Genomic DNA, 27692 nt, shown 5'->3' with positions numbered 1-27692 from the left:
TCATGCTGAAGATTGCTTGTGCTACAACAAAGGTGGCAGAAAATAATCTTGCCAAATTCTCAACTACTGCAGCTTTTCAGCTTAACTGATCTCCCCAGGGATGCTACAAGAGCAGGACCGTAGTATCTGCAGTAATCCAATGCTAACTGTATTCCAAGAGTTAGCGCTGTCATATTAAAGTGTTATATAATTTGCTAAATAGGTTTGTAATGTGAGAGGAGAACTGTGCACGCAGACGAGGAACCGAAGCAATTTATCAGTACACGTGCAGTAGCACGAGCAATGCTAGTCTCTGCAGGGACCTAGACACCAACTGTGCTCTTTAAATAGGTGTGTCACACACATTTTTTTTATAATTCATTCACCTGGAACAATTATGTTACCCAGCTGTTACAAGTGATAGCTAACATGACCATGCTTTTTTTTTTTTGAAAGACACAAACAGTGGAGTCACAAGTTTCAGTAGCACTTGTGAAAGCATTGGAAACAAATTATCAGTTCTAAAATGCCAGTCTTTATTAACTAGCCTTGTATCTTAGCTATCTGAAAGATACAGTATTATAAATTAGGTTGTTCATGAGACTAAAACAAATTATTAAAAAACAGTTTTGTATATGCTTGATCATACTGTTTGCTATTAACTGTCCTAACAGGTTGCATGATCCAGGCTGGAAAATGTATAAACCTAAATGATGCAGAGAAATGAACTAAAATTTTCCTGGGAATAATTTAAAATCACACCAACACACATAACAAGGATAAGTCTCTCATACTGCAGAAATAAAAGATCAGAAGACCTGGCTTACCCTAACACTAACTCCACACCCCCTCAAATTCTGGAATACTTTAAAAATTTATAATTGTATTAGTACAAGTGCAAATAATTGATTACCTCATTGACGATGTAATCAAGAAGTTCAAAGATTGCCATTGGGGGTCTGCTGTCTGGTCCATAGGCTAAGAAGAAATTGTAGAAGTGGAAAAATAGTGTTACTCTCCTTCTTTGGTAGGGGTGTTTTGAGAAGCTAAGTCATACACTCTACTCTTACATGGCATCTAGTAGATTTACAGGGAAAAGAGTAGAACAGCAACAGGGTAATACTTTCATGCAAGGAGACATTGTTTTCAGGTCTGATCCAAACCATTAACTTCACTGGGAACTGTCCTACTGTGCTTTGATCAGCATTGCATCTGAGAGAGATGAACCATAAGAACAGACTGGGATCTTAATGGTGCTCATGAACAGCTCAGTTATTAACAAGAGGATCTCCAGTCCTTGATTCTCAGATACCTCCTCGTAGTGAGACTGAGCCAGGTGACCAAGACAATCTTGATTTTTTTAAAGTTTAAAGCCACACTATGCAGACCGGTATTGGGTAAGGAAGACCTTTAAGCTGACAGAGAAGAGTATTAGAAAAGAATTTAACAGATCTTTGTAACTTACAGCTCACTGGTCGACCGGGTGTTCTTTGCCTGGGTGAGGTCTCTGTGACTGGAGAATCTCCCTCTACTGGGCAGCCAAACATTAATTCAAGCTCCTTCGAGTCAGGAGGAGGAATCGGGTATCTGCCAATAGCCATTTCTACCAGTGACAACCCCATACTCCATATATCTGATTGCACTGAATAATGAGTTCCCTGTAGTCTTTCCGGCTACAAAAAAAAAGGGGGAGAAGAGACAGCATTGTAACAAGAACGAAAAAAAATTGCATTCTGCAATAGCCTCAATAAAATGAAGGATGAAACCCCAACTTATTAGTATGACATGTTCCAATGAGTGACTTACTGATATGTTCACTTTGCTTTTCTGTTCTCTTTTCAAGATCAAGCTCATATTTTACCGAAATGGTACAGATTCTTGCCTGACTATATGAATATTTTGGAAAAATATATATGTAATTTGAAACTTATTCTCATAGAATGGAAGAATGCAGTATTACTGTAAAGTCTCTTCCCTCTGCCATAATGGGTGATAGTTTTGTTAAATTAGCTTTGTAACATTTACTGAGATTATATCTGAGCCTTCTCCAGTGTCCCGCCTCGGCTAGTTCCAAAGCCATCTGGATAAACTACACAATTGCTGGACAATGGATAAAGATTTTCATAAAATGTAAGTGTAAAGGAAGAAATGAGTGGATGAAACAGTTATACAAAAATCATTAAAATCTAGAAAATACGTTCAAGTCAGTGTTGATTGTACACACCTTTGTATGTAGAACAGGATGTTGTTTGGCATGTAACAATTCTATAACTGTTATTTGAAACAGTGTGCTAAGGGAGATACTGCAAGAAAAAGTATTTCAGGCACTATCAAAAAGAGTAAATAAAATCACCATCATGGCCTGGTCTGTGACACATGACAGAAAGCAAAGCTAAATCTCAGTCTGTAAAAACAAATTGAAGAAAACTGAAGGTAGACAGCACTTTGCTCTCATTCCTTCTACTAGAATAAAACAGGAAAGCCAGGAGTATGTCAAGGGCCCAGAAGAGATGGAGCTGTGACTGTTTTGCTAATTCGCAACAGCCCCTAGGTGTATGTGGGAACATAAGCCACAGGTTTATTTCAAGTATGTTACCAGTATTAAATGATAAAAAAGAGAATGCTTTGATGTTGAAATGCAGGTCCCATGCTGAGCAGAAGCAGCATTATTACGCTTTTTCCTTTAAGCCCACACAGCTTCAATCCTACAGCAGAATCTCTGAACACTCCGATTGTAAGAGTTAATTGGCTGTATTCTGAACAAGGTCTGTACATTAGAATAAGAGACCTCTTATTCCCATTAACTGGGACTTTCACATAATGCACAGAGTTCACATGAAAAGCCAGTTTCAAGGTATTCCTCATACACAGGAATAGAGAACACCCTGTAAACAGTCTCAGATTAGCTGCCGTGGCCTTGTCCACACCAGCCACTCCCGTGCTTTCTCTTGTCACCACAGCTGTGTTGGGTTCCTGGGAGCAGTCACAACAGGATCACTAGTGAGGTAGCAGCTTGCCTACATTAAGTGACCACAGCAAAATGCTGGAGTGGAAAGAGAACCACGCTTAAGAAAAGCAAACTGTAAATACTGGGCTTTTTTGGAGACACATGTATACAAAACCCAAATGCATCAACCGATTGCATTCTGCAATGCAGACGCAATTGCATTTCTTTTGTAGTGTTATAAAATATTCCAAGTTGTTTGGCTTCTCTTGCAACAGTTCTTTCACCCCACACACCATCTGATATGATACAGGAATATTCCTGGAATGCAGGAAGCACTGAACTATGAACAGCAGTAGTAACAGCAATAGTTTGTTTCTTGTTTGATTACTGGAACTGTGATAACTATCATAATGTGTAATAAACTCAAAGCTATAAAATCTGTACTTACAGACATGTAGGAGCGTGTGCCAACAAAGGAGTTCGCCATAGAATCTATCAGTTGTCCACTGACACCAAAATCACAAAGCTTGATTTCACCTCTAGAGTTTACCAAAATGTTAGATGGTTTAACATCTGGAAAAAAATGAATGGATGATTTACATTTATTATAGATAAAAACGGGAAACTTGACAATGGAAGTAACATGAAAGGTGAGAATTATTATGTGTCTCCCTTTGTTTCCCTTCTAACTAGGACACAATTCTGTTCCTTCTCCAGGAATACTCAGAGAAGAGATTTGGTTCCCTACCCAGGCCCATTTCACAGGCTCTATATTTAAATAGAGATAAACGAAAAGAAATTCTTTAAATTACACATGCAAAAAGGCTGTTAGTTTTAAGTTTTGATTTCACCTTGTTTCTTGGCTGTCAAATATTAACTTTGGGCATCTACATCCTCCTTGCAATGACTAATATTTGAGACAAATTTGAAAGTGTACATCAGCATAACTCCTCTTTAATGATGTTCTTTTGCCTAGAAATAATCAATAAAGAGTCCCTACATAATTATTTTACAAAGGTCAATGAACTACGGCAACCACACCATCATCCCTAACTTAGCCTTAGTATGTACATAAGCATAAATCATCCTATAGCAAAGCAGTTCTTGGGAGTGTGTTCTTGCTGTTCTGGGTTTTGTTCGGGGTTTTTTGAGCAGAGGGTGGGTCTTGTTCTTGTTTGTTTGTTGTTGCTTTGAAAAAATAGTTATCCTATTATTGAAATTCTGCATTTAAAATACTTTGAGATCGTTTACCTGTGATAGAATTCCGTCATTATTTTGACTTCGTCACTTTTGCTAACCAGAAATTTAATAAGGGTCACTGGTAGCTAAGCAACTAATAACAGCTATTTGTGAATGCAAAGGTACAGAGAACAATTGTCTAGTATTTCTTTCATAGCTGTAGGAAGTTTTTTTAATATATCCTGCTGCTTAGGAGGTCATTAGCAATGTATTATTGAGATAAGTAATCGACAGCTCACATCTGCAAAGTAATGCTACAGAAAAAAGGGTACTATAATTGGTTTTGAAGAAAGATCAGCTCAGCCTATCAGAATTTCACTTTACACTCTGCTACTCCAGAGCAGAGGCAGAAGTCTATAGTCTGCAGCATATTTTCATTTGCTTTTCACTTTTAAACACACATATATTCCAGGTAGCTTTCATTTCAGTGACTGAGGAACTGACACTAGTTTGTGATGTCAACAGGATGTCACTGGGAAGATACTAATGTGACTCCTCATCACTGGAAAAAGATCTCCACGCAGAAGGTTATGCCTCACTGAGCAAGGTGCATGGAGACTGGAAACAAGGACAAAACCATATTTTACCTGTTTCTCCCCCCAGCCCCTTTTAAAGAACAAAACAAAGCTTGAATAAAGTTATCTAGTTTTGGAAATTGTGGCTACATTTTCCAGTCCCTGACATCACTTTTCTAGGTAACTAAAACCATCCAGGCACACTGGAAACAGTGTTTTGTGATGATTTGTGTATACACAAGTTGTTCTAGGCTGAGCTACAGGACAGCAAGCCTACAGCTTGTCCACTTTGCTTGGAGTGAGCATCAGTCCATAAAAAAAATCCACAAGTGATCTAACACAACCTACTCCCTGGTCTTAACACAGGGGAAGTCATGCCTGCGTGCATCTTCCTTCTACTGCAAAGAAGAAAATCCCAGGTGCTTTTGCCAGGTACAGTCTTCCTCCTTATGGAGGGGGAATAATATGGGCACGTATTTTGTGTGTACTACTTTTAATTCCCCAGCCCTAGGGAAGTAACTAGCTCATAAACATCGCTCTCCTCAATAGATTTTCCTCCTCTAAGAGCAGCAGATGTACTGAGTAGTTTGTGGAGCTGTTTACCAGGTAGGAAACAGAGTGTTACACACTGGTTAACTCAGGGCAGGGCTTCAGTAGAGATTTGAGAGGCCTTCTGGGCAGAGAGCTGAACCTTCTGCAAGTTCTACCTCCGTTATGCAAGTTTTGACTACCTGCAGAGACATCACCGCAAGTACACTTCACAATGACAAGGAAGAATCCAGTCTAGGAGCTTGACCTATCAGCTTAAAATTCCAGCAGGGAAAAAACAAACAAACAAACAAAAAAAACCCCACAAAAAAGCAAAAACCAAGCAGATGTTGGTGCAGTGAAGCAGGCAGCAGAGATTCAGGATTCCCAGCTACACAGGAAGTTCTGTGTAAAAGCAAGGTGGAAAAAACAATGTTTGCAAAATATGCTGGAAGCACTGCAGAGCCTGAACAAATTCTAGATATGGCACCTTTAGATTTGTACTGCTTATCTATGCACATCTACTAGTTCAATTCAGAACAAAGACATAAACCCTCGCTTATCTCTACAGCTCATGAATACTTCATGTTCACAATTAAATGGCAAAAAATAACATTAGCATTCCACTGTCAGGGAACCAAACGACATTCTCTTTATAAGCATCTTACATGGTCTAGAATCCACCTGGTCTTTTGAAGACTTAGCTTGCCTCTCCCTGAGCATTTTCATTTTCCTCACAAGGCTCCCAGTGTGATCAGAGTGCGATGTTTGGAATGCTGCTGTCTTTCCACCCCGTAGATGTAGCACGCTATGCTATTTTAACTCGAGTCCCTGAGCACTTAAGCAGTTTCTCTGGAAACCAGAGAGTTGTATTGCCACATGGAACAGGAATGCCAAGGCATCCTTCAAAATGTATGCTGTAACTTGCAAGAAACAGATCTAGAAAGGAAGACCAAGTGTGCTACATAAGTGAAGTTTTAAAGAAAATGAAAGACATTTCATGTATCATCCCATGCAACGCAGAAATAGAGCTGTGCAATTCTGGAGAAGTCCTTAGCCAGTCCAGAGGGATGGACACATGACACTGACAAGGGAGCTAGTTAACACAAAGAAGTTTCCAGGATTTACAGGATGTCTTGTAATCGCTGTAAGAGGTATGGCTCCTCTGCCTCGAGCCCTGCTCTCCCCACCCCCCGAGGCACAAACCTTCTGAAAGAAAGGTGGCCCTGGACCTTATCATAACACATCAGGCAGAACTTCTTTTGTATGGAAGTTACTGAGTAGCCAGACACTTGAGAACACACTTGTCTTGCCGCACATTATTGGTACCTTCCAATCAATTTCCATTTCCCAAGGCAGGATCTCATGAGAATAACCTAGGAACTAACGCACTAGAACAGACCACTGACAACATCCCTGCTGCGTGGTACCTCCCACTCTGGAGCTGCTGGCTGCAACTGGAGTTCAGAAATCTTACAAAGCACTTTCTATGCAAGAGGAGACTTTCCAGAGACAATTACTCTCTAGACTGTGCTCAAAAAGAACTTGTTCTGATTAACTTACATGATTTTTGTTCATCCAGAGACAAAAACACAGCAAAAAAATGTTTGTGTGTCTTAATAACCTGCAACAATATATTTCATAATTCGTTACAAGACATTTCTTTCTGTGTCATTTAGTGCCTTCTGGTATTAACCACAAAGGTAAATAGGACCGTCTCACCTCTGTGCATTATTTTATGCTTTTCTCTCAGATATGTGAGTCCTTTTATTACCTAAACACAAAAAAAAGAAAAAAGTTTAATTTATGAAACACAAGATATAATCGCATGCTTTGTCTGTACAAGAATTCCAACTGAATACACCATAACAGAAATCCCCAAATGTAATCACTGCAAATCAATATTTTGTTTTAATTTGTACCTCCAGCTCAGACTAGAAAAACAGAGTCAACCAACTCCTTACTGGAAGTTTTGCATACTGAGCTTGTTGCACAATAGATATGAAAAGGTAACGTTCAAAATTTTTTAATGAAATGTTAATTCTGTTCTTATCCAGAAGCATCAGCTGATACAAAAGCAGAAAATCAAAGCAAACACAATACGTGTTATTCATTCCAACGCCCTGAGCTACCAAGTAACAACACGTACAAAGACTGCTTTTTAAAAGAAAGCAACGCACTTAAAAATCTGGTAATATTCCTCTCTCCCACATCCTTCAGTCCTGAAGTGGCAGTTTCCTGGATCTGGCATTACCACACCAAGCTACAAACGTACCCACTTGCAGCCTTTTAGAGTGATGAACACACTTACCGCAATGCTAACTTTGCCCAGGATCTGCTCTGGAATTCTTCCAGCCTTTTTCAGTACTTGATCCAAGGAGCCACCATCCTAATAATAAATGTTTGATTAGTCAAGCTTTAATCAAATTACTCTAAAACATTTTAACAGGACTGTAGTCTGAAGCCTAAATTTGGTGAGGAAAAAAAAGTGCTGCTTTTCATGTTTGATTTAACATTGTTATGGTGCATATCTGAAAAAAATAAATCATTCCCCAGTAGGAGTAAGTCAGTTTTATGTTTATTTTAAACTAACATTTGGCCAGTAACAACATCCACTCAAATAAACACTTCACACAATGATCCTCCATACTGGCACTTCCACAGTTTGGAGCTTGTTAAGGAAGTACTGTCCACAAAGAGCTGTCAACCAAGCACTGGAAATTTTACAGATTTCTGTAGTTTTCAGTCCAATGCAATAACATGCATTTTTTTTCTTGTCACAGCCATCCCATGATACTCTCTCCCCCTCCAAAGACAGAGGGAAGAAGACTGAAGCAGCATAGAAGATCTTATGATCCTGATTACGGGGATGAAAATTCATCACACTGGAAAAAGACAGACTTCTCTTCCTGAATATAATGTGTGCTAGTGGTACCTCACAATCATAACTAAACCCAGATCCGTGTTCCCCTCACCCCTCCGATGAGATCCTGCACAACGTTGGCCTTAGTTCTGCACATCCGAGGTGACTCTGTCAGCTTCCAAAGATGGAGGGTTCACTTGGCATGGCTCTCAAAGAACCAAAATAGGAAGAAACGTTTTTAAAATTTCACGGTCTTGCTAATCTTATTAGGTTAAATAAATTGAATGCGTGCACACACACCCCCAGCAAAGTCAAATATATTCCACTGTTGCTAAGAGCTTTTGAGAAGGAAAACTGTAAAAAAAAAAAAGCTATTTATTTTTAGCAACTGATTCAACAATAGGTTTGTGCATAAGTTTGTATATTGTCTATTCTAGAGAATCTAGATCAAAGAAGATATTAGGAAGTTATTTCTCAAATTAAAAAACAACATCCTGTTGTCCAGATCAGCATTTGATATCTCCCAGTACTCAAGACAAAAATCCAACTTGAGAAAGTAATTGCCTTCTGCCTTGATCTATCCTTTGGAAGTTTTCATCACCATTTATACATGTAAAGAGAAAAGCTAGAAAGCAAAGTTTTATTATTTGAGGACTAAAATCTAAAACTTATGAGAAGGAAAGTATATAACTACTTACCTTACCATATATTTTTGTAAAAAACACACCCACATACACCACACTACCAAAAATACACCAACAGAAAAGAGATGTCTATATAAATCTCTTGTATAACCAGTCTGCATTTCTGGACAGATGTCTCTGCTGAGACACCAGTATATTAACAAAGATTTCATACAGGGAAAAAAACATCTTTTTTTTTCCCCCTTTGCTGAGGACTAGCTCCAGTCCTGGGAGACGCTGAATACGACTCACTTCCCTAGCACTGGTTGCAACCTTCAGAGTCTTTTCAGGAGCAAACTCCAATCCTTTTGCCTCTTGAATACCTGCTGCTAAGCAAAGTTATGCATTGATTCTGAATTTATGTTCCTAAAAATATCACACACTCAAATCTTCAAGTGCCATGCCTTTTCCACCTCCAACTTTTTGTTCATATTCATACTCATGTTTTGTAACTCACTGCTAAAAATAAGAATTTTGACTGGCAGTAACTGAAAGAAAGATCTGTACAAAAAAGACAATGGAGATTCTCATCTAATCTTTTATCCGAAAGGAGACCAAAAACTTCCACCTAACGATCCCCATTAAGCCAACAGCATAATGGCTTAATTAAGACTACAATTTAAATAATCCACCTTCTCTTCCTATTTTGTATCTTATTGCTCAGTTCTATGTGTAAAATCTCGTATCCAGTCTGACTTCGACCAGATTCAGCACTGAAATACCAGATTTCATAGTGCCTCCTCTTAAACTGATGTCTCCTGTCAGATATATCGTTCCCTGTTTAGGAGTTTACGTTATTGTTTTCAATTTTGAGAAACTAACTTCTTTATAATTCCCAATAGTCATCTGTGTTTTGGGGTGTGCACACCTTCTATTCGGGTAGCACATGCTTAAAAACTGGATCATGATCACTCGTTCCTAGGCAACCATCGATTTCTTCTAAAAATTTCTGTGAGAAGACCAGAGAAGCATTAAAACAATCACATGTACTTTCCAGAAAAAAAAAATAAGGTTTCTCTCCAAAGAAACAGTTTTGTCAGGGAAATAATATAAAGGTCTTCAGATTTACTATATTTCATATTGTTAAAAACATCCTCTACTAAGTGAGCGAGGCAAAAAATTTGACTGACCTTTAATTACAGAAAATTTGCTTTTAGTGTTTGGTTCCATATGGTTAGAGAAAGGCAAACAGCTGTCGAGAAGAATATGTACTATTCTATTAAAATGAAACACAGTTAAAAATATTTTTGTCATTTAAAAAGTTGTATAATATTCTTCTGGGCTTGTTTACTTCCTGTGCACTATCTTTATGATTGTGTTTTCTGTAAAATTTGGAAAAAAAAAAAGGAGACAAAATATGGATTCATCTAAATAAGAATACATTAAATTATCATTATGATAGCTACTAAGGACTATTCAGTCATAGTATCAGAGTGATCTGGTCCATTCTGCATAAAAACAGAACTAAACCAGAACAAGTGCCTAAGTAGCAGAATTGGCTCAGTATTTTTAAACAAAAAGGACCGTGGATAAAGGAGGAGCCATTGGGAGGCTATATCTGTACAGCTTAGACTTCTACAGAAAAGCAGACACTGGAGAAGGGGATAAAACAGATCATATCAATCCCAGCCTCAGATCTGCAGAGTATACCTGATACACAGTATTTGATTCTTTATTCATGCAGAAAGGCCTACTTTGTTAACTTAAGTCCTGTTGACACTCAGGTTTTGCATCAAGGGTCTGTTAATAACTTCAAGCTAAGACAGATTTATATGCACTTACCATATGTTCCATGCAAATGCTGATTTCTCCATCGCTGTAAAAAGCTCCATAAAAGCCCACTATGTATGGAGAGTTGCACTCATGTAGAACTTGCAGCTCACGAATGATCTGGTTTCGAATAGCTGGCTTGATCTCTAGATGAATTAACTGTAAAATAATCCACTCTTACTATTTTCTTAGTGGCAAAGTGCCATTCAGAAGGAACAAGCAGTTCAGAGAGGTGTTCAATACCCATCTAGATAAGGCCCTGAGCAGCGTGCTCTGTTCTCGTAGCTGACTCTGCTTTGAGCAGGAGGTTGGACTACATGACCTCCTGAGCCCCTTCCAACCAGAATTATTCTATGACTTAGCTGTAAAATAATCCATCCTTATTTTCCTAGTGGCAAAGGGAAAAGAAAACACTACAATACAGCATTAGAAAGTTGAAACCAGCACCCATGAAAAGGTAGAATTTCCATCTCTTTTCACAACACACTTCTCTATCAGAAGCTTTTTGTTCCAGCACATTTTCTTCACTTACCTGGTTTTTACGGATAGCTCAGAAACTGAAGCTCTTTATGCTGAAGAAAAGCCATGAACAAATGTCTAAAGGAAATGTGTCAAAGACATACTGACTCAGAAGCAGCTGCTGAAAAATATCTGCACAGGTGTTTGTAAAGCATTAGTGGAAGGAATGAGCTGAACCTCCAATTAAAAACTCCCCAAACTGAATCTAAATCTAAACAGGAGATTACACAAAATACTAGATTACACAAAATTCTGCTAGACTGTGTCTCTCATACAATACAAGCAGTGTATTTCTTTGTGAAATGGAAGATTAAGAGACATTATGGAAATAAAATTTTAGTCAATCTATGAAAGAAAAATTGCATTCAGCAAGCATCTCAGTTGCATTAAATATTGATGAATTTGGGCAAAATTTCCTGTTAAACCCACAGTAGGTAAAAAAAAAAAATCAATTAAATTGATTTAGTTCAAGAAAACCTCAGCAATTTGTATATTTCATAACTTTCACACTTCAAAGTGGGTATTTTAATGTGCTTCTCTCCAAACTGTCAGTGTACTGAGCATGGTTTATTCTTAAAGTCAGTACATGCACATTTTCCTTTAGTTTGCTGAAGATGACAGTGTACTCTTCTTAAAAAAAGCAATACCTGAAGTCTTTCAACTTCTCAATTTAAACAAAAAAAAAAAGGTAGTATCAGAGATGCATTTCCCTTACTGTATTTGGTACCCAGGGATATTGAGAGAAAGTGAAAGCTCCTCACATAAACAAAATGAGAATTAAAGCATCAAGCCATTTCAGTTTAAAAAAAAAAAATCTCACTTCTCTTACAAACTAGATCACAACTGCTATTGGTTGTAAAGCATAAAAAGCTGAATCACTGAAAAATACTCTCGCTGGAAGGACAAGTACCTTTTTGCACAGAAGCCACCTGCACCCCCATGATGAAACTACAAAACCGGAGATGTCACTGTACCCAATGCATTCCCTCATTCTCAGTTTTTTGAGTTCTCATTTTTTCCAGTATCATCCAGAGGCCCTTTTCTGGTCTGCAGCTGTGAAGGAAGATCTTAGGACAGGTGATATCTTTTCCATTCCTCTAAACTTATGGCCCAGAATAGAGGATATTGTCACTTTTCCCTAATTTATGCCTTTCAGTAACTTCTTTTAGGCCTTCCACTCACTAGTCTGTCAACCACATTTTCTTTGAAAGATATATACCCAGCTGCAAAGATCATATTTGTCAAAATGGGGAAAAAAAGAAAAGGGAGAAGGAATGCCTTTCCTTTCACTAGTAACACATGGGACACTATTTCTAAAAAACCGGGAAGTTTAGGATAAGCAAGTGCAACCTTTTCTACTTTTTGAAACACATCAACTTCTCTGAAAGATGGCATTAAATAGTCTTTTTTTTGTGTGTGTCAACACCAGTTATTTCTCTAAATAAAGTCACTGTATTTCATCAGAGACAACCTTCTTAATAAAAATCATCCATAAGTTCCTATTTCTAAGGCACTCACCTTTCTTGCCATTATGAGACCAGAAGGCTTGTGAGATACTTTGAAGACCACACCGCCATTTCCTGCTCCCAGCTCACTGATCTTCTCAAAGTCATCATCCTTCAGCTCTCCAACTTTTTGTTTCTGGGTAAGGAAAGCTTCAAGGCGCTTTCGTTGCTGTTCATCCAGCTCTAACTCTTCCAGCTTCTTCTGAAGTGCTTCCAAATTTGTCCTGTACAACAGACAAAGAACGGCTCGATTATTAAGCTGTTTGAGCTTACCCAGCAGTGTTGCAAGAGGAAGAGCAACAGAGCATTGAGGTCAGAGATTAAATCCACTACATATTTGCACCTATATACATCATCTAGAAGGACCCGACTTGTACAGTCATCCTCATGAGAGACACGTATTATTGGAACTCTTATTTAAGTAAACATTATTTTATTCCAGATAAAACAATGACATAAACACAACAGATGATACCCAGTTTCCCCATCTTTGAGGTTCTGTCCAAATTCATGCAGGTTAATTTTCACTACCTACAGGAGTGGCTTAATGACTCAGAAGTTATGATCAGAGATCTCATGAATCACAGCACATCACTCCACGCTACTTTTAGTTTTGCATTTTCAAGGATTGTGTTGTAATCTCCTACGGAGTTTGTCTAAATGTTGTATCTACTGATTTTCACATGAAAATGTAACTAATAATCCATTCAGAAGCTTCTTATTTAGATATCAGTAAAAAGTTATCAAGCACAGCCAAACAAACATACATTAAAAACACAGCCACTGGAAACACAGAAGTATCCTTTTTTTGTTTAACTATGGAAAAGAAACAGCCCAAATGTTTCAAGCTTACTTTTTCTTTTGTTTAAGGGCACATCTACTAGAAACCCAGGTTTGACATCATTAAGCAATACAAAATAGAGATACAAAACTTTTAAACAGTGGTTAAATTTGGGACTACAGACAGAAGTTCTGTTTCCCAGGAAGATTCTTTTTTAATATCTTAACTTCAGATCCTATGAAAACACTTCATTCCAATAATAAGACAACTTAAAAGCTCTTTAAAATTTCTCACTTCCAACTGCAACAATAAGTTGCTGCAAGAGTAAATATTTAACAGTAAATATCGGTTTTGCTTAGCCCAATTTAATGCAATGTTCCCAGGGAATAGAGTGTTGCTAGGATGAAAAACTTGAGGAATGGAATCTACTTCAGAGCCTAACTTACTGAAGAAGGCAGGGCTGGTCATTTGGAAAAATGAAGAGGCTAGAGACACAGAAACAGGATGCAACATGGCTTTTCTTGCTGTTTTGAAGAAAGCAACTATTCATTGTTTTCTCTCAAGCAGAAGAGGTTTTCTGGGTTTGGAGACAACACAGAGATGCTTGAGCACATGACTTGGAGCAGACAAAATGCTAGTGTGATGAAACAAAACAGTCATGCTGATGCTTTAGTAACAAAAATAATTGCTAGGATAGCACTTATCTATGTTAGTCTAATGTACATCTGTATAAAGCCGCCTTTTTTTTTTTAACATTGCTCATTTCAATCTCATTAAACTTGGCATTTACTTAAAATACAAGCATTTCCGTGCTTGAAAGTATTATTGTTGGGGCCCTTGCTCAAACACTACTCAGAGGATTCCAAAGGCTCTCACAGATAGAGCTCGAATGGCAAAACCTTCACTACTTGCAGTGACATGCAAGACAATGACAGTAACAAAGCACTCAAATCTCACTTGAATTTTTCAGGATTAATTCTCTAACTGTAAAGTAAATTACTCTGAAGACTTTTTGTGAGAGATATTAACCCAACAACTGCACTGTCAGAATTACCATTGAGAATGTAATTTTAAGCAACATCCCCATTTAGTTTTATGATAATTGCATCACAGACATCGGGAGAGAATTCAGTTCTTTTTTCATTATGGTCCTTTGCTTGAAGCACTAAATACTAAGCAACTTCAAATGTAAATAGATAAATATAAAAAAAAAAAAAGAGTATTTGTGTCATTAAAATTATTGGTGGTAATCTACTCTCGGTATTTCTGGTAGGCAGGACTTCAACAGTTCCAGTTTTGAACTCAAACTGCTGTAAGAATAATACCCCCTGACTATGACTTATCTGGACTCTCACCATATAAAAGCATCACAGCCAAGGTGCAGTGCAAAGCACATAGAGAAACAGGTGGATAATCATTGCACTTAAAGTTTTGCAAATGAAACTAAACCAACACATACAAAATACAGAAGAGGGAATTCTTAAGTCAGTTCATCACTAGGACACTATGAAAATGTTAAGGAAGCTTTGGTAGCTAAAAGTAGCAGCATGCTAATGTCTGCCTCCAGAAGGAACACTTGTAGTTACTTAATCTTATATAAAACTTTTATTCAGAGACAAAAATTCCTATTAAAATTCATCACCATTACCTGCTGCAGTCTTGGAGTTGTTTTTGCACTGTCAAAGCACTACGCCTTTGCCAGAGTTCCATCAAAGTACGAAATCAAACCACCTCAGTGCTTCACTGTTCCAAGCACTACTCTAAAGCAACAGGTTATCATTTAATTTATTGCTATCAGTTTTAAAGCCAAGCACATACTAAACATACTGCACTAGGGAAAGAATCCAGCTTTTGTAATGTGATCATCTGAATGGAGCTGCAGTGAAGTCAGTGCTGTTTTCTCTGTTCGTTAAAGAAACAGCGTAATTTCACAGAACATTATCAATAAATACATGGATAAATATGCTGTATAGCCAGCAGACAACACCACTGTAGAAAGTGTAGTGTCTTAACGGCCAGACTTCAGATACAATTACAAGATCTCTCTCTTCCAGATCAAATGGAAAGTTAAAAAAAAATACACTCAGGGCAAGTTTTGGGGGGAGTTATTTGTTTCTCCCCCTCCAACTGCAGTACCAAGTGCTCTAGAGGGGGAATTACCTCCACCCACACTTGATCAGGTAGGATCCTTCCTATTAAGCTAACATGACTTCTTCCTTTTTGCACTCAAGGAAGTATGCTGACAGTGCAGCGTCCTCCTCCTAGTCACGTGGCACTTCTGTAACCTCAGAAGTTTTAAATAAAAAAAAGCAGAACAGAAGTTAATCAGAGTGCAGCCTCCTACCAAATACACACAACCACACCCCACTCCCCGAACATCAACAACCCTCTGATGCACACAGAAAATCCACCTCTACTCCTGCCCGTTTACACTTCACAAATATCCCCATTTTAGAGGCCAGAAGACAACTGCAATCTGACATCCTGGGGGAACCCACATCCACCCCTTCTGCAGCCAGTTCGTGGAGGACCACAGATGTGCAAAAGGTTTTCTGAGGAGAATCACTGGGCGCTTTTCAGCCTCAGTGAGATCTCACCTGGATGGAAGCTCATCTGAGAGCTTCAGAGTTGTCTCACTGTCATGGTTTAACCCCAGCCGGCAACTAAGCCCCACACAGCTGCACGCTCACTCCCCCCGGCTGGGATGGGGGAGAGAATCGGAAGAGTAGTAGTGAGAAAATTTGTGGGTTGAGATAAAGACAGTTTAATAGGTAAAGCAAAAGCCGGGCACACAAGCAAAGCACAACAAGGAATTTATTCACCACTTCCCATGGGCAGGCAGGTGTTCAGCCATCCCCAGGACAGCAGGGCTCCATCACGCTTAATGGTTACTTGGGAAGACAAATGCCATCACTCCAAAGGTCCTCCCCTTCCTCCTCCTTCCCCCAGCTTTACATGCCTAGCATGACATCATATGGTATGGGATATCCCTTGGGTCAGCTGTCCCAGCTGTGTCCCCTCCCAGTTCCTTGAGCATCCCCAGCCTATCGCTGGTGAGGTGGTGCGAGAAGTGGAAAAGGCCTTGACTCTGCATCAGCACTGCTGGGCAGCAACACAAACATCCCTGTGTAATCAACACTGTTTCCAGCACGAATCCAAAACACAGCCCATACTAGCTACTACGAAGAAAATTAACTCTACCCCAGCCAAAACCAGCACGCTCACCTATCCCAGTACCCCACCTCTCAACAATGGCCAGAAACGGATGCTTAGAAAAATGAAAGTAAGTGCACAGCAACACCTCTAGTTACTGCTGGACTAGATGGTCTGTTCTCTGCATACCAGAGATGCCCATGGCCTCACCCACAACCTCCCGAACAGACAAAGTGTGTTGCAAATACCATCCCCTCACCATGCTACCAGGTCACCTTTTGAGCCTATCATAGTGTGTGCCCTTAAGATTTGGTTGTGGGTTTTTGTTCTGGTTTGTTTTTTTCAAAATAACTTTTTTAAAAATTTTGTTTAAAAAACATCAAAACCCCCATGATCTATTACCACTGTAAACATGTGAGTATCACACAATAGATGGGCACTGCAGGTACCTACTAGTCTTACAGGATACTGAGCATCCCTGTATTTCCTTGCTCTGATTTCCTATGTGCAAGTTGGGCAGGGAGGAATAACAGATTCTGCAGAACGCTCTCGCCCTATATAAAAAGATTGGCAGAAGGGAAGAAGAGACTTCTCGGTTCATGCTTTTAGGGCCACTGAAGAAAGCACTCCTGGAAGAGATATTAGGCATTTTTGAGCATACCTGCTCTCTTTGAACCAGTAAAGAGAAAAGAAATGCTGCCTTTAGTCTGCTAGTATATGTCACAATAAAAAAAGAAAATAAATCCTTAATCTTAATTCATATTAATAATACTCCAAGTCCTTGAGAATTTGTTTTAATTCACGTTAGTGATAACTTAATCATATACTCAAGCCTAAAGGCTACATTAAAGCTGTACTCAACCCTGAAGTCTACTTTATAGAGAGAAGAAAAAACATGGCAAAGTCTGACAGAGTCTTTAACAGCAATTTGTCAAATAGTTGTTCAAAGTTATTACTATCAGTTTTGCAAGCTGAACAATTAGCATGAGTGAAAGCATAAAGAAGTACATTTACTTTCAGATCTCCTGTCACATGAGGATACAGGCTTGGGGGTTGTTTTCCAGAACAGTGACAGTAATGCTTTCCCCAAGCCTACACAACTGTCAATTTAGAGAAGAAAGTAGGCAGTTCACTACATCATTTCCATGAACAACCTCAATCAGGGAGCTGAAATAAAGTATTAGAACATGAAGACATCCTGCAGTTTTGAAAAGACAGACTACTATTTTGCATGACTCTGCCAAACCCAGGCAATAGGACAAGTTTTTAGTTAACTTTTCCATTTACAAAGAACAGTTCACAGAATAACACGGAAGATAAAAGCAACGACAGTGGTCCAACAGCTTACAGGTGTCTACATCTGGGCTAACTCCAGTGCAGCCTCATAAAACTTGCAGTTAACTCAAAAAGATCCAAACTTGTTATAGGTACAAAGGAGTCTTGTTTTAGAAAAATACACTACTTTTCAATTCCTGCTTATTTTCAACTCTTGCAACTTGTTATTAAGTCCTTCATAAGTTACCCTTATCTTCAGGTGGGGTATACGACTGCCTGATACACCTGCTCATTTCTAGCATGAATTTTAACACCTGAAAATATCACTCCTCTTTCACAATGCAACAGACATGGCAGGGCATATTTTGAGGTTTAATACTGCCAGAAAAAAATTACCCAGTAAGAATAAGAGGCCAACAATTTGATTAAAAATCTATTTCTCAATAAAAGGTACGTAAAACAAAACTATTAGAAAAGTATTGTTCTATCCAAAAAAGTATCCTGCTAGATAAATTCAATGTAAGAATTCTCATTTTTCTAAAGCTGAAAGGCATGTATTTTAAATAAGAAAATATGCAATATGACTTCAAGTCTGCTACTGAGTCTCCAACCAATGGGACAACTCAACTTCAAAAACTCCTTATAGGCTGAGCTGTTGGGCAGGAATCTTTGCTTTAAGCGTCCTCCCCCTTTTGCTTTAGCCTAACCACTATCCCATTAAACATTTCAGACTATTTTTTCTTAAATAAGCCAAAGCATGCCAAATGTTTGAACTGAAGATAAGAGTTCACCGAAGAGAGTAAAGCCACAGATGTGAGCAGTGGCACAAATGGACAGATATCAGATTCGTGCCCTGGGTGCCTCTTCCTACCAGATTTTTCACAGCTGTTCCCAGCCACCACTTGGAGTTACAGCCCTTTATCCCAGCAAGGCTCAGCCACCCCTTCCACATATTCAGCTCTGTGGCTGAACAATGCAACTGGTTTTTGGTTGTTTTTTGGTTTGGGTTTTTTTTTTTCCCCTGTTAAAAGGCTTCCTCAGGACTTACGATAGCCTTGAATTCAAAGCTTGCCACAAATAAACTTTGTCATCTCAAATTAAGAAATTCAAGAACTGCATGTCCAGAACCAGAAATCCAAGTTCTCGATCTTCCTTTCATAAATAGCTGTGCACATACCACTGATTTTTCCTAGCCAGCAGGACACAAAACCAGAACAAAAGAACCACAGGGCAATTAACATTTTCTTGTGGACAGAAAAATGAACTTATTTATCGGGTATTTAAAAGACAACACAGAGGATAAATAGAAGTTATAAAATTTTGATCATCAGCAGACACAGGTATTTGCACAAGTCCTGCTTCTCCGTTGTTTTATGTCTCTGAACTATGAGTTAAATTTAATGATAAAAACAAGGGATAAATATGTGCAATAGTAACGGTAACAGTATCTTCACGACTCCCTTATGTGGCAGATACACAGCCTCTGAGAGACGCTGCAATAATAAAAAAGATGAGGTTACAGTATCAGTTTACAAGGGCCATGAAAAAGCCAGGATTAGAATTTAGACGCCTTCTGTGCAAGAGCTGAGCAAGGAGCACAAATTTCATCAAAACCTGCAGTTAACACATCAGGGACTGGGAAAGAAAATTGCCAGAATGTGCAGATGAAAACATGAAAAAAAAAACAAACCACATAAGTAGGATTCAGAGAAAGCCATGGATGGAAGGTTTAGATTTTTGCCTATATTTGAAAGGGACGGATTGCATAACACAGAACATTTGCCAGTGTAGCCATTTAGTGGATGAAATTGATAATTTGTACTTAATATTCATATAAACTATACTAATACATATAAAAATATTAGCATATAAATACACACACATCTATATCCAGAGTACTTTTCCCCCAAAAAAATACATTCTGCGATTGTTATATTTGCTACATTAAATCTGCTGACTCATCTTCCCACCACACTGAAAAAAGTTCTAGAAAGACACAGAACAATGCTGAGTTGTAAAAAACACTGAAAGAAAGAAGAATTGCCAGGAAGTTTCAAGAGTTTGTTTTAAAAAGCCTTAAGTAGATTTTGAAGAAGATACTTGCTCATCCAAAGAATCACTGCTGGAATATCTCTGTCCTACTTCTCAGCCTGTAAAGTGAAATAATCTACATCCATTCTTATTCCTTTTGCATGTGTCACCCAGTCACGGACACCACTGCAGACTTCCTTCTGCTGGAAGCCTGCGAGGTGACTGAACGCAGGTGAAGGACCACATCCTCGGCTGTCAGTAGGTAGAAGTTCTGCAGGAATTCACTCTCCTCTTGTTCAGACAACACTCAGGATGACAACAGCTTCTCACCACATGTTTGCAAAGCGATACCAAGCAGTGAATTGGACTTTCCCAGTTGTTCAGTTCCTGTGGGCAATAACTGGGAGAGAGCCTTGGACGTTTGTTCCAAAGTATAATCAAGATTTTGTCTAAGTAATATTGAACGTACATCAAATCAGAAATCATCTGATTGCTAATTTCTAGCAACACATTAGTAAGTCTTCAGAGAAAAAAAAAATCCATTGCTTCCTTTAAACAAATATTTTAAAATTTTTGGAAGAAAGAACCTGCGCCCCAAAAATTCAGCAAGCTAGAAACTGACGTTGCCAACTAATATTGCTTCCTCAAAGAGACATTTTTGTGTTCTGGCAGTGGAATCTGTACACTTTATAAAGCCCAGTCAATCCCCAGGGCAACGATGGGAGAACAAATGCAGCTGTAAAGAGTAACACAGGCAAGAAGCTGGGGGGAGTGTTTTTACTGGAAAATTTATTAATTAATAATTTAAAGGAAACATCTAGATTTACCATACACAAAAGAAAATTCCTTCCCCGATTCATTTCAGAACGTTTCTCCTGCATACATTGAAATATTTAGTCAATATCCACTCATATAACTGGCTGATATATTTCCTGCCTCATGTAAATTCCCCACAATTTTCATGTTGTTTTTTTTTAAGACAGGGTGAAGCAAAGACCCTTTGCCCAGATTAACAACAGTAGCACTGTTGTTATGCCAAATAAATAATTCAACTACATAATGGGTTTACCTAGTCCCTTTCAATTTTTTTTTTTTAAGCCTTCTTCACCTACTAGATAACACTGGAAGGTCTCAGAGGTAATCTGATCCTCTTCAGACAGAGACCTGACCCAACTAAAAGATGTGCTACTCAGAAATTGTTGTAATTACCGAATTTCAGTGTATCTCAATAGTATCTCTCAGGCTCTGAGTACACTGTCACTTAATCCCGCAGCAGCCTGGGTTCTTGCCAAAGGCGGTGGCTCTGCCTCATCCTGCCCCCAGCCATTCATTCCGAAGTAACCAATTCAGATAACAGATCCATTTAAAAATTAACTAAAAAATACTGCAAATTTTCACCCAGATTATTTCCCTGATTAAGCTCACCATGTGACTGCATCAATGCTGCTGCAAGCACAAGAGGACAGCCCTCTGAGAACTAATCTGGGCTGCTTTGGTGGGTAAGTTCTCAGTCAGATCAGCACGCACATCTGACTCACTGTAGGAGGTGATACAAGAAAAGCATCAGGAAGACATAAGCACAGCAAGGAGAGGAGAGGATTTCTTCAGAAGGAGCAGGATCTTGCACGTGCTTAACTGTGAAATCACACCTCTGTAACCATCTACAGAACTGGTGCTGTAAGGGACAGAAAAGGAAAAGTGCCTGGATCCATATTTCCAGCCTGCGCTTCCCTTATCTTTTGTCTCACTGGAATGCAACAGCATTTATTTTTACACACAGTTTTCATTTAACTCTCCTAAATTGATTTATGCTTTTTGAACAAAGACAACATCTTAATAACTAAAGGATGGCTCCATTACTGCCATTATGCTTAAATATAATTCTAAGTACATAACAAGACTTGGTATTTACTGTTACCTCAGTATTAAGTATCTTAAAATCTTTCCTACATCCATAATTGTAAGCTAAAAGCTGCCTATAAGTAAGAACAGCACAGGTCAGTTTGCACTTGTGTTAGTTTCTGTAGTAGTTATGTATGCTTACTTAGCTGTAAATTTCTTCAGCACATGCATCCAGATATAATATAAAAAGTTAGTAAGGTGATGCAGGCTCTTACGTTAAAACAAATAGTGTTCTGTGAGCTTCTTCAGTATTATTAAAATGTTCTTTCTAATTCAATGAAGGACTATGCACAGGCTCACGCATATTTAAAGAGAATGCTATAAGTGAGTATGTTTTAATCTAAATTTGGAAGACTTAGTGAATAATAAAAGGCTCACGATTTTCTTTGTATTATCTAGCATTTATTATTGCCTGCCTAAAATGCATTCTCTCTTACCACATGTATTTGTAAGCTTGGTTAATCCTTCATTAGTAGGAGATAAAAAAAAAGAAGAGTTTCTGAATTTTCTTCTTAAAAATATTTACAAGTTTGCAGTAATTCCATGTACACATTCAATGCAACTGCAATCCAGCCAGACCAAATTCCAGGACCTCATCTTCCAGAACACTACACACATGCACGAAGCTCTGCTGAAGTCAAAGGAATTCCGCAGAGGGGCTGCCCCTCCTCAGGGACTTTTTGGTTTTAAAAACAAAGAAAAAAAATCCCCCCAAAACAAAAGCAGAAGCAACCCAGCAAGCATTAAAATTAACAACTCTTAAAGTCTTCCTTCCATTTCATTTAAACTCACATCCAAGAAAACTGACAAAAAATTACTCCACAGAGGACAAATCCCCTTGGAACAAGGTCTACTAGGAAACAGCCCGCTGGTTCTGCTGCTCCCCTCATGGCCCTCCATTTATAAGGCAAACTGAAAGACCAAAAAACTCAAAACAACAACAACAAAAAAAACCCACTACAAATGATGGGAGACAATCTGCCTTTCTACTCCTACAAAACCCAAAGTGAAGCTCCCTTGCGAAAGATACCAAAAAACATGAAAACTGCAAAATGCATAGCAAGTAAGCAACTATTTACTTTGCAAATTTTAATACAAATTGAAGTTCAAAGCAGTTTTGTATTAATTCCCTAATTCTTCTTTGCCTATCAAATACAAGCAGTTGTACTCAGAGGTCAGGCCAGCTATTCAGGGGCTTCCTTAAATGCATGAACTTAAATGCATGACCTTAAACGCAATTTGAACGGAATAAACAGCAAGAAGCAACACGAAAAAGCTGACTAATTAATACTGCAGTTCTGAACCTATGCCTGGATTTTGCCAGTCATCCATTTCTATGAAATTACTCTTTGGTTCAAACAGTTCCAAGGCACAGATAGGTAAGACTTAAAAAAAGAGAATACCCAGAACTACTCATCACAGGCTTAAGGACCACCAATAACAGCAGCACCACACCTGATGGCCTGTTTTCACTCACAGTTGTCTTTGGACTTTCTTTCAGGCCGTGTCCTTTAAAGAAATACAGTTACTAAGCTGGTAAAGACCTATAGACAGCATCTTCAATTCCTCTCAGACCTAGTTCTTTACAGCATATTAAAGGAAGATGCAAATTCCACATTCGCTTTTTTCTTTACATTTTTATCTAATTAAACACAAGACAGAAGCGTTCTTTCATCCTGTCCTTAGTCCTCCTCACCAAGAATATAATTGTACTCTACTCATTCTACTCCATATTACCTCTTGCCGTGTCACATCTGAGATTTGCTTGGCCCTGTCCTCCTAGAGCAGGGACAATAGTTTAGGCTTGATTTGGGAGATGCCAGTTGTTGCTACAACACATACACAGTTTGTACATTTTGGAATTCTTTAAACAGATTAAAAGAAAAAGGTATTTCAATCCCAACCACCTTTTCAATGTGAATGCTTATACAACACAAAAAAAAAAGTCAGTGGCACTCAAAATTTGCTTTCATTTTTGTATTCAGTCAAAGTCCCAGGCACTTCTGGAAGGTTCAAGCTATAATACCAGAAAGAGGGAAGTTGTCTTTATTTACTCAGTCAAGGTAAAAAGTAAGACTTTAGAGCAGTTAGTTTGTAGACATCCAAATGTAGATAATGTACAGGAAAAGTCATCATAAACTGACTCTTCTGTAATTAGAAATTTTAAGCAGTAACAAACATTAATACACATTCTTAACTGCAGCAGTAATCTCTTCCATGGCAGACAAGTGAAGTAAAAAAATAATTATAATGCTCATTTGGTGGCTCACTGGATTGTTGCGCTCTATGACTAAATAAGTTGTATTGACTTATTTATTTCACTTTTTCAAGTAAGCACTTTTAAAATAGGCTGTGAATATAGTCTACATTATATGCCAAGACATTCCATCTCATTAAACATAATGCAGCTGGCCAGCGTCATCTTGGTTTCATGCTGATGATCTTGAGCTCCGTGTTGCTTCAGAACAGCAGCACAGGTTCAACTCTCTCTGTGCAACTGCTCCTCAGCAGGAAGTGTCAAAACCAGAAGTGAAGCTCACAGCATAGGAAAAGTTTTTATTAAGTTGTCTCTACTGTCCAGCAGGGTAGCTAGGGATTTGGAAGGCCCTCGAGAGAACCACAACAACCTGTACAAATAGTTAAAGTAATCACTACAAATAACAAAAACTGCTGTCAGAGAAAAACATTGCAAAATTGTCATTAAAATATCCAGTTTACACATATTTAAATTGCAAGTACCCTAATTCTCCTTTACAATACCTTGCCAGGGAAAAGAAAAAAAAAAGATACTTCTTAAAGCCCTACACCTCATGCTATAAGTTTTTTCTTACTCCAGTTAACGAGTTCCCATCACCAAATAAGGATGAAGACAGAGGACAAGACAGGAATGGAAAGCAGGACATCCTCAATCATCCAGTCCCACCTCCTTCTTTCACTTCCTCCCTTTCCCCTTCCTTTCTGCCAGGAAGTCAAAGCATCATATGTCCTCATTCCTAAAAGTCATTAAGTTTCAGTATTTTTAAACTAGCAAGAGATTCTGGGGGTCAAATACCCGTCAGAATGTGTTGCAGAACCTTGCACTTCTGACAGCTAAAAAGTTTCTGAATTCCTAGGTAGGATTACTGATAGACAATCTATATCCCTTTGATTTTGTGCCAACATTGCCTTTGGGCCTAAATAACTTCCTTCCCTCTGGATGTTCAGGTCCTTCATGCATTTACAGACAGCAATCACGTCACCTCACTCTCAATCTTCATTTTACTTCGCTAAGTAATTTGAGCTCTTTTCATTCTTTCGCTTGAGAGGTTCTCTTCTCTGAAAAAGAACAGGGCAGCATCCAAGATCATTTGCGAAGTGACAGGTTTGTATATGGTGGAAGCAAATGAGTAACTAGACACTCACATAGCCAAAATTCCATTATAGCAGAACAGAGCTTTAGAAAGTGTCAATATGGTAGTCCACAGATGCACAGCATACTTGAAACACTTGACAATGTATACAGGCTGACAAACACCTCTACTGTTGATTTCAAGCAGCAACCAAAGGGAGGAAAAAAGCACAGAGCAGGGGAGGAAAAAAAAAAAGCAGCATTCTTACAGATGAAGGAAAGAAAAAACACAGTTTTCAAATTAATTCCAAAAATATTTCCAAATACTGATGCAACTATTCTTTGCTATTTGAAATCTTTCACAATAAGGATTTAATATTAGCAGGATGAGGGAATATTTCCATTATTAATTAATTCTGGCTGTTTACAGGACAACAGGTTGCTGGATTTACTTTCAGTAAGCCACTTTCAAAAATACTTGGCATATCTCTAAGCACGGCAAAAGCTGGGCATAAGGTCTTATACATGACAAAAAGAAAAAGTCTAGGAGACACATATACCAGACAAATCAACATACAAAACAGAAAAGGAAGCAAGATAGTTCATCGATGTAAACACGACTCAACACTCCCATGAGACTCCAAAGGTTTCCAACAAGTAAACGAGTATCAAACATGTAAAAGCAATTTAAAAATGATGACACTTCTTGAGTGAAGAAATACAATATTTAATATATTGCATGTTTGGTGATTAACTTCAGGTCTTACAATCAGTAAATGATAGGTATATCAGATTTATTCTATAAAACAAGACTAATATGCAATAGGGATCCCTGAAGACTAAATCAATGTATTCACAACTACCTTGAAGAAAATCAACTGGAAGGTGCTATATAGGCAGATATAAACATAATATTTTCCTCCTATCAATCCAAAACAAAAACTGCGTAATATGCAGATCATAATGCTTAGATACAATCAGTAACTCCTGGCAAAGAATAGTTTTTAAACCACTCATCTCTCAGTTAACCATCAAAAGAGTTCGCTAGAGATGTCACAGCTTGAGCTGTTAGGGTTTTTTTTTTGGTTTTGGTTGGTTTGGGGTTTTTTTTTTTTGAGATGTTTGGGTGGTTAAATGAGATCTGAGCCTGTTTGAAGATATGGCAACAACGATACAGCGGAACACTTTAAAACCCAAGACCTGTATGGCTCACTGCAATTCTCACATACTCTCTGTCCGGGTGGTACATCAGCATATCAGAGCTCAGTTTACATACCCAGGAGAAGACTGAACTGACCATACAGGGACAGGAATCTGTTCCTCCAAGATGCACCTTTGTTTCAAGGCTCAGTTAAGAGCCAGTCGATCACCTTAATCTAAAAATTACGTGGTGAACACAGACCTGTTAACCTCAAAGAAAAACCCTTTATAACAATTCATTACTTTAGGGCGCTGGCACTGTACCTGTGTCACCCAAGCCACCACGCTCACCCAGGTCCATAAGCTCAGCAGAGGCTTCATAAGCAACATTTATCAATCCAATGTTCAGTTTTCCCCCCCCACAAAGTGTACCCATGATCAGCTCAGACCTACCTTCCACACATTTATACAATGTAACGTTTGTATTACACACAGCAAAGCTCAGAAGCATTTTCTCCAAACACACTGACGTACCTAGCATTGTGTGCTCATTACTGAAAAACAGATCTACTGAAACCAGCGTTAGTTTGGTTTAAAGCCAAGGACGAAGGAAAAACAAAACACCTTTTCTACAAATTTATTTTCAATATGGTTTCCACCCTACACACATTTATGAAATCTGCTACTGGAAATCTCTAATTTGGCACTTACTAGGCAATTATATAATCTAAGAATTCAGCAGATACCATTATGGACTATGAGAAAAGAGTTATACAAGTTTTCCTCAGCTTATTTACCTTGCATCTCCGACAGAAGTTTGTTTACTGCCGAAGACACCATCCACTTACTCCGTCGAGGAGACCCTTTGCAGGTACCACGACGGGAGCATACGCCCCCAGGAATCAATAATTGTGATTTTTCTGGAAACCAGGCCGTGCCGGTTGAAAGCAAGACGGCTTAAGGGGAAACTAAGCCAGCAGCGCTGGTGCCACTTCACCGCCTCGGATACCCGCTCTCCGAGCGCGCAGCGGCCGGCCCGCAGCCCGGGCCACCCCACCGCTCCGGGCGGCGGGAAGGCGGCAGCCGGGGCGGCCGCGCCCGTCACCTGAGGGACGCGGGACGGCGCCCGCCGCACAGCGCGGGCAGCCCCGCCGGAGCCCCGGTCACCCCCAACCGGCTTCACTCACTCTGCAGAGCTGGTCCCGTTGACGGCGGAGCCATCCGGAGCGGGGTTGAGCTGGATCGGCCCGGGCTTCTTCTTCGGCATTTTCGCCCCCAGACGCCGCAGAGGGTAACGGACGGAGAAGCCCCGGCCCCACTTCGGCCAGGTTCGAGGGACTTCCTGCGGCGAAGCAAAGTTGGGGGGCTCCCCTCGCCGCCGGTGCCCCTGCGGGCAGCCTCCTCAGCAGGCAGGTGCCTGTGCCGCCGCCAGACCCCGGCCGCGCCGCCCCTCCCGCCCAGCGCCGGCCTCCCCCGGCGGAGCAGCGCCGAGCTCTCTCCCGGCAGCTCCCGACGGGGAACACTGCCCGGGCTC

The 27692-nt window shown here is 39.2% G+C and overlaps 1 protein-coding gene across 1 annotated transcript in view; it reads right to left on the bottom strand.

Annotated features, from left to right (window-relative positions):
* The window catches only part of MAP2K1 (mitogen-activated protein kinase kinase 1), a 31409-nt gene extending 3717 nt beyond the window's left edge, over positions 1 to 27692 (bottom strand). The window contains exons 1-8 of the mRNA XM_068410120.1: positions 27346 to 27692; positions 12562 to 12772; positions 10537 to 10683; positions 7520 to 7597; positions 6931 to 6982; positions 3375 to 3499; positions 1445 to 1652; positions 893 to 957 (exon numbers count right to left, since the gene is read on the bottom strand). Coding sequence (XP_068266221.1) covers positions 893 to 957; positions 1445 to 1652; positions 3375 to 3499; positions 6931 to 6982; positions 7520 to 7597; positions 10537 to 10683; positions 12562 to 12772; positions 27346 to 27425 — 966 coding nt within the window. The 5' untranslated portion in view covers positions 27426 to 27692. The remainder of the gene's footprint in view (positions 1 to 892; positions 958 to 1444; positions 1653 to 3374; positions 3500 to 6930; positions 6983 to 7519; positions 7598 to 10536; positions 10684 to 12561; positions 12773 to 27345) is intronic.

Source organism: Nyctibius grandis, chromosome 11, assembly GCF_013368605.1.
Source record: "Nyctibius grandis isolate bNycGra1 chromosome 11, bNycGra1.pri, whole genome shotgun sequence".
Taxonomy (NCBI): Eukaryota; Metazoa; Chordata; class Aves; order Nyctibiiformes; family Nyctibiidae; genus Nyctibius; species Nyctibius grandis.
The sequence above is the reverse complement of the archived record's forward strand: the minus strand, read 5'-3'. Positions and strand labels throughout refer to the sequence as shown.